The following is an 8007-nucleotide window of genomic DNA, read 5'->3' as shown; positions in this document are numbered from 1 at the left end:
CTGCACCCAGGGACCTGGGCACCCTGCTCCTTAGGGAGGGGACCCACAACTCAGAGCGGAGCTCTAGGCTTCACTGGGGTTGGTGACTTTCCCCAAAAAGATGATGCTCTGGGTGTCTTTGAGAACTACGGCAATCAGGAAGGGCCTGTTGACACGCACAATGATTCTCAAGAACGTTCTTTCCATGCTGATTCCCGTGGCAGCAGCTCCTTCCGTGCCCTCCTCATCCACGTCCAGCGCAGCACCGTGGACCACCTGTGGGGACACCAGAGCAGTACCCACTGGAGACGGGGCAGGTGGAGGTGAGCAGTCACCTAGCCCCTCTAAGGGGGCTGACATTCACCCACCTGCCGCTGGCCCATCACTCCGCTGTCCATCTGTTCTACTTATTTGTCCTCCCAACAAACTGTCAACTGGTTTGCATAGTTGTGATAGATAGATGTGCAAACTGAAGGCAATGTCTGTGAGTGATGTGCCCAGCATCAGATAGGAAAAGAACAGGGACTCACTCTCCTAACCCAGAGACTGTGCTGTCTCTGAAGACCCCCTAGTATAGGGAAAGGGCCAGGTCAAGTCATTTTTCTTGCAGGCAAATGTCCACAGTCCCTCCATGTCGAAGCAACTGATGGGTGAGCACTGCTTTCTGCTCCTCTCCTGCCCCAGCTGACATGTCCCCGAGCCCTCAGCTCCCTTGCCTAGGATTGGCTTCCCAGCCCTGGACCACGAAGCCCCATAGCATCTGTGCCTCCTTTACCAGGTCCTATGGCAGGTGGGGTGCAGGGGAGCCTGCAGGGCTGCCCAGCCACCCCCACCCCACCATTCACTCTGGCTTCTCTGCCTCTAGGATCACAGCACCAGGACACTGGGTGTTTTCTCGCCTACTCTTAGTGCATTTTCACCACGGTTGCTTTACAGACTTTGTTAGTACCTATAACCTCTTACCTGCTCCGCTAGGCACCAAACAGGAACCAACAACTATATGCTCCTTTTAAAGACGAAAAGTTGGGGGATGCAGAAATGTGATCGTTTCCCCCAAAAGGCAGGGAAAGATGGAGCCTGATATGGGGTCCACTGCTGTTTCCACTCCGGGTCCTTCTCAATGACAAGCTTCTGTGTCACTTTATAATTCAGGGAAGGTGGGACCTGATGTCACTGTGATGGTAACCCAGCTCTCCTGGGCTTGGGGAGTCCCCGGGAGGGAGACTGAGTTGCAGGAAAAGCAATATTTTACAAATTCAATGTGACCTGTCATCTGTTTGGCCTCCACATTTTGTGCTCTGATAGGAGGATGAACTGTCCACACTTTAAAGACTCACCTGGGAGACTACCAGGTCCGCGGTCCCTGTGATTCCTGACAAGTCAGCGTTGGCAAATATTTTCCTAATGCCCAGCTGGGAGAGGATGTCATTCAGTTGATAGTTGCTTTTGATGGAAAATTTTGGCAGGTAGAGTTCATGTATTCGTCTAGGAAACAAGGAAAATAAATTTGAACACCTGCTTGAAAAGATGTCTGCCTTTTCCCATCTCACAGCATGGTCTTCCAACGATTCCTCTTAACCCACCCTCTTCTCCCTGGAATAAGGACTCTTGTTCTCAGTTCCTAGATCCCTCGAGATAAATCCCCTTATTTTGTTACTTATCCATTCCAATCTGCAGGAGTCTAACATGCCAGGCAGGCACCAGGGCAGGGGGAGCTTAAGGAGTCTGCAAGGACCCAAGTGACCTGAGTCCACCCTCGGGGGGGACCCTGACCTTGCCCAGCTTCCCCTCTCACTCCCTCTGCTCTCCTGCTCTGGCCTCAATAATCCTCAACCACACCAGGCTCGCTCCTGCCTCAGAGGTTTTGCCCTGTTATTCCCTTGGCCAGAAATGCTTTTTCCCAACACATCCAGAAGGCTCAGTCTCTCACTGCAACGTCACCTAAGGGCCACCCTATTTATGATCACAAACTACCTCTGGATACAATTTTCTTCTCCTTTTTACTGTGCTTTACTCTCCCCACCTCCCCATTTGTCCCCTCTCAACCTAATAAAGTATTTATATTTATTTCCAGTCTGTCTTCCACAATTATAGAGTGCCATGAGGACAGAGAATTTAGCGTTTATTTGCTGACCTACCACAGGGTCTAAGTCAGTCCCTGAGGCGTAGCATGTCCTCAGTTAACCTATTCAACCAGTGCTGACTGGGTGAGTGGATAAACGAGTGACTACAATGGAAAGACAGCGCCAGTGTGGTCCTCAGAGCCCATCACACCTGGGCCCTCACCCGATTCTATTCGATCCTTCTACCTTCAAGAGGAGAAGTCAGGGGAGAAGCTCGTGAGTACTGAGGGTCATGTGGAGTTCTCATGACTCAGCCCTTGTTAATGGGAGCCAAACCTTCAGCTCCCGCCCTCTCAGATGTCATCAACTTACAGAAGGATTTAAGCACTGAGCCAGGCAGGCAGCAAAGGGCAAGGTCATCGTGGTGGGCTCTCCCATCCTGCCCCTGCCCTGCACATTCCTGAGGCCCTATTGCTGGGGGTCAGGAGTCCAGGGAGAGGGGGAAGGACCAAGAAGGCAGCTGAACCCACAGCTCTGGGTCCTGGGGACAGTCACCTGGGCTGCAGGGACTTTCGCCACCTCGTCAGCGTCTCCGGGGTCAGCTTGGCTTCCAGGTCCCGCATTTTGCCCTCGTCGGGGAGGATGAAGAGGGCGCTGTCGTTGCTGGTATAGGTGAGCTCCACCAGCGTGCAGCCCAGCTCCTCATCCCGGAAGTAAGGGGTTTCCAGGTCAAGGGTCATCATGGGCACCTCCACCGTCTTGTTGTCGCTCACGTGGAACTCTGCCTGCTCAGTGTGTTTGGGGTCAAAGGGGGTCTTCCATTGGGCTGGAGATGGGGGGACAGGTGAAGAGTCTGTGAGTGCAAGAGCTGCAGTCTCTCCCTCCTCGGCCCTGGTCCTTTATTGGGGCAGACCTTCCCCATGGCAGAAGCCCCTCCCACCACGTGCCTCTGGGAATGGACCTGCTAGGTGTGATCATACACCTGGGCAGGTGGTTAAGTCCTTGGGGATGGTGGTGAACCCCAGAGGTCAGGATTGAGAAGGGGAGCATTAAACAAAGCTGGTTAGTTGTGCTACATGTGAAGTCAACAGGAATGTGGAGGGCAAGGGAGAGATGGGGATGAGGCTGGGCCTGGGGAGATATGGGACCACCTGGTCCTTCAAGGGGACATGTTAGCGACCAGGCATTAGTCGTTGGCTTTGTAGGGAGGACACCCATCCCCATGGCCGTAAGCCTGGCTGGAGCAGGAGCCACACAGGAACCCGGAGGGCAGAAGAGGGGGCTTGGGTGTCCCCCATGTAAGATGGAGACCTTAATGTCAGGGGGTGGGCTTCTTGGGGAGATTGGTGCCCTGGGGCTTCATGGAGGATATACCCACCCCTGCTTCCTGCTTTGTCTCCACCCCTGCCTGCATCCCCATGGTTAGAGACAGGAGGAGAGGGAAAGCTGGGCTGGTGGGGTACCCCTGGGGAGGAGATAGTCCTGGGGCAGGTCAGGGTGGTAGGAAATTAGAACACAGAAAAGTCAAGGAAGAAACATATTAGATCTGGCCTGGATTATTAACAATTTTCCAGAGAACTGGGAATCTATGGCTTCATTTACAGAGGAAAGTACAGATCCAGGAGGGCTACCCAGGGCTCTGCCAGGAGTTCCCAGTTCAGGGTGAATATGTCCCCCCAGTGGGTGTTGCTTAGGCACCTGACCACTCTGCAGTGTGCGGAGCAGTGGCCTTCCCTGCATGTGTTAAAAGAAGCTGGGGTTCCCAGCCACTCCAGAGTGACCTTAGAGGAAAGCCCCTTCCTCCAGGCAGCCAGGCAAGTTTGTGAATAAAAAGTCTCCCTATGGCTCAGGCAAAGGGTTAATGGCTCCTTGCCCTTGTGTGCTGCAATAACAGCTCTGATTTAGAGAACCTCCAGATAGACAAAGACCCATTAAGAAGCAACAGTTAGAACCAGACATAGAACAACAGACTGGTTCCAAATTGGGAAAGGAGTATGTTAAGGCTGTATATTGTTCACCCTGCTTATTTAACTTCTATGCAGAGTATGTCATGGGAAATGCCAAGCTGGATGAAGCACAAGCTGTAATCAAGATGGCTGGGAGAAATATCAATAACCTCAGATATACAAATGACACCACCCTTATGGCAGAAAGCGAAGAAAACTAAAGAGCCTCTTGATGAAAGTAAAAGAGGAGGGTGAAAATTACAGCTTAAAACTAAACTTTCAAAAAACTAAGATCATGGCTTCCAGTCCCATCACTTCATGGCAAATAAATGGGGAAACAATGGAAACAGTGACAGATTTTCTTTTCTTGGGATCCAAAATCACTGCAGATGGTGACGGCAGCCATGAAATTAAAAGATGCTTGCTCTTTGGAAGAAAAGCTATGACCAATCTAGACAGTGTATTAAAAAGCAGAGACAATACTTTGCTGACAGAGGTGAAAGTGAAAGTGAAATCGCACAGTCGTGCCTGACTCTTTGTGACCCCACAGATAGTAGCCTGCACCAAGCTCCTCCGTCCGTGGGATTTTCAAGGCAAGAATACTGGAGTGGGTTGCCATTTCCTTCTCCAGGGAATCTTCCCAACCCAGGGACTGAACCCAGGTTTCTCACATTGTAGACAGACGCTTTAGCATCAGCTATGGTTTTTCCAGTAGTCATGTATGGATGTGAGAGTTGGACTATAAAGAAGGCTGAGCACCGAAGAACTGACGCTTTTGAACTGTCATATTGGAGAAGACTCCTAAGAGTCCCTTGGACTGCAAGGGGATCCAACTGGTCAATCCTAGAGGAAATCAGTCCTGAATATTCATTGGAAGGACTGATGCTGAAGCTGAAACTCCAATACTTTGGCCACCTGATGCGAAGAACTGATTCACTGAAAAACACCCTGATGCTGGGAAAGGTTGAAGGCAGGAGGAGAAGGGGATGACAGAGGATGAGATGGTTGGATGGTGCCACCGACTCAACGGACATGAGTTTGAGCAAGCTCCGGGAGTTGGTGAGGACCGGCCAGCCTGGCGTGCTGCAGTCCATGGGGTCACAAACAGTCGGACATGACTGAGCTACTGAACTGATGGTCAGGACAGGGTCTTAGTGCCCAAGACCCCCTCACCGATGCCAGCTCCCTCTATGATACCTAAAAACACAGTTGGCTGAGCTGGAATGGAAATAACCCTGAGAACAAAAACTAAAGGTGCATTTCCTTCTGAATCAAACAGGCACCCACCTTTAAAGTAGATGTAATTCACTAGCACCAACTCCGTTCTCGGGGAAAGGTACTTGAACAGCTCTTCAATTTTCCCCTGGGTTTTATTCTTCACATAGTCGTTTATTAGACTCCTGGCAGCTTCAGAATCCCTGAAGTTGGTCGGGAAGGCCTCAGAGGAGTACAGCACCTGGGCATCTTCTATGAACTTGTCCAGCAGCTTCAGCTCCTCCTGCACAAACATGGCGTTGCCCACGCTCAGCTGCAGCTGGTTGCTGGGTCGATTGAGCGCCTGCAGGAGGTGCTGGAAGCCCTGGTGGATCTGTGTCTCCTGGATCTCCGTGAGGTTGAACTTGAGGCCTTCCAGGATCTCTGTCAGGGTGGGGCCACGGGCCCCCAGAGACAGGAAGGCCAAGGCCATGGAGACACTCAGCGGGGAGAAGATGACATTCTTATTGGGGTTCTTCAAAGCCAACTGCTTGTAGAGGCTGAAGGCGAAGTCGGTGTTGCTGGAGGCTAACGTGTGGCCATCCACCTTTCTGTGCCGGTCCTTCACCACCACATTCTCTGGGAGGCAGTGGACACTGCGGATCCCAGCCACCAGGAGCCCCAGAGCCAGGAGGAAGGAAGTTCTCTCTGCCCTCATGTCTGAAAACAAAGCTCCTTAAGTCTCCATGTGTCAGATGATGTCCCAACCCCCGCCACTGTCCCTCGTATCTCTGTTCTCTCAGCCCTGCTGCTCTGTGACCTCCCACAGGTAGGAACCTTCCTGGGCTCCCAACACAAATGAGGAGGCTCTGGGCTCCCTCTTACCCTTTGATCAAGTGCTGTGATTGTTACCAATCTCCCCAGTGGAGAAGCTGGGCACAGAGAGGGGAAGGGGCTTTTCCAAGGTCACACAGCAAGCAGTGGAGTAGTGGGGGTGAGGAGCCTGGGGTGCCTGGCTCCAGGGTGGGGAAGCTGGTGATGGGCGTGAGGTGCTGTCCAGCGAGAACCCACCTCCCTCTTACCGGGAGACACTGTCAGAGGGCCTAGGAAGCAGGGCTCCTTTCCCACCATGCCCCCTCTCTGTCCCCCCAGGAAGGAGCCCTGCACTGATCAGAGTACACAGCACCTCTCCCCCCCTCTGAGGACAAGGCTGTGACCTCAGGGAGGCTCTCCCTTTTGAGGTGTCTGGTCACAGTGAGGGTTCAGGAGAGAGGCCGCCACAGGCAGCGGGAGCCGTGCTGGAGCCTGGCTGCCCTGAGGAGGGCTGGTGCAAAGAACAAGGAGGGCAGAGCGTTCTGCTCAGCCCCTGCCACGTGGACATATGAAGGGTGCTCCCAACAAGAACCGGGAAAGGCCTCCTAGTGGGGAGAAGCAGGGTGAGCTCGGAGTCTCAGGGACCTGGTCGAGGATTTTGTTTGGACCACTTGTGAGTGCTGTGTGGTGACGAGCGTGACTGCACCTTTCTGATCCTCAGTTCCCACCTCTGTCCAACATGTGGAATGGCTCAGGTGACATACAGGAAGAAGGTGCTGGGCTCCTAAGAGGAGTTCCAGACATGTCACCCCCTCCACTGGCCACCCTTACTAGGACTCTACAAGCCAGACTGTGATCCCTGGGGACAGAAGACCGAGATACTGCCCAGAAGCCTCAGGAGAGACTGAGATCAAAGCTGTGACCTCAGCAAAGAGGGCAGTTTCCCTTCAAATTCTGCCTTTCATCTCAGGGTTTAGAAGAAAGAGGGCTGCTGGGGTGATGTGGTGGGGAGGGGAGAAGGAGGAGGAACTGGAAGAGAGGAGCCTGTCGAGTCTTGCCCAGAGGCCAGGGGAAAGGTCCCAAACAAGCCCGGACACGGAGGTAAGCAATTGCCCCAACTTGGGGCTGATGCAACCATTTCATTTCTTTAGAAAAGAGTTAAACATTTTCCTCTAAAATTATATTTGGAAAAGTAGCTCCTGTATATTTGGCCATGTTGGAGGGCTGGCTCTGTTCAGTTCCTGTCTGGCTCTGGACAGACTCAGTTCCTGTCCACTTGGCTGGGGGCCCTGGACAGTGGAGCCCAGAAAAACCCCCTGGATACCCTGCAGCCTCTGCCCAGAGGGATGCATTGCACTAATTCCATCTCCAGGGCTTTCTGAGAGTAGCACCGTGTGCCAGGCAAGGAGATGCACCTCAGGGCCCTCGAGAGAGCTCTGACCTGATGGTGGATGCACAGCTGTATGTGGCACAGCTGGCTCGAATCACAACCTCAAAGACTCAAAGGCAGAAATGTTCCCTGGAGCCCTGGTGGCACATCCCTCCCTTTGCAGGATGAAAACTAAGACCCAGAGAGAGGACTGGTTTTCAGAAGACTCAGAACCCTCCCAGCATCAGACACATGTCCTCCCGCCTCCCTTATGCCTCAAGTTCTACCAACCCCTGATCAAGGCCAGAACCACCCTGGGAAAGGGGTCCCTTGGCTCCCAGTGTGGGAGCATCACGGATTACCTGCCTGCGAGAGCAGGGTGTGGGCAGTGGATCCAGAGCCGCCGCCTGCCCGGATGCTGGAGTTTCCTGGGTGCTGCTGCCTATTTATCCTGCAAAGCCCTCCTCCCAGGCTTGTGAAACATTGGCGGGGACAACACAGGACTCTGTCCTCTGACTGGAATGGGCAGATGACCATTCCTGGTAACAGGTTGGTCTGTTAAACAGGTTAAATCTATTTGAACAACCTAGTTACAGAAACCACTAACTTTTTTTTTTTTCTTTAAAAAAATTAATTTATTTTA

The 8007-nt window shown here is 52.7% G+C and overlaps 1 protein-coding gene across 1 annotated transcript in view; it reads right to left on the bottom strand.

Moving 5' to 3' along the window:
* Positions 1 to 5900, bottom strand: part of LOC102283202 (serpin A3-2) — a 13145-nt gene extending 7245 nt beyond the window's left edge. Inside the window, exons 1-3 of the mRNA XM_070358483.1 lie at positions 5276 to 5900; positions 2598 to 2868; positions 1317 to 1464 (exon numbers count right to left, since the gene is read on the bottom strand). Of these exons, the coding sequence (XP_070214584.1) occupies positions 1317 to 1464; positions 2598 to 2868; positions 5276 to 5900 (1044 nt within the window). The remainder of the gene's footprint in view (positions 1 to 1316; positions 1465 to 2597; positions 2869 to 5275) is intronic.
* Between the last annotated feature and the right edge of the window lie 2107 nt (positions 5901 to 8007).

The sequence above is a fragment of the Bos mutus genome, chromosome 21 (genome assembly GCF_027580195.1).
Source record: "Bos mutus isolate GX-2022 chromosome 21, NWIPB_WYAK_1.1, whole genome shotgun sequence".
Classification (NCBI taxonomy): domain Eukaryota; kingdom Metazoa; phylum Chordata; class Mammalia; order Artiodactyla; family Bovidae; genus Bos; species Bos mutus.
This window is presented reverse-complemented; position numbering and strand designations above follow the sequence as displayed.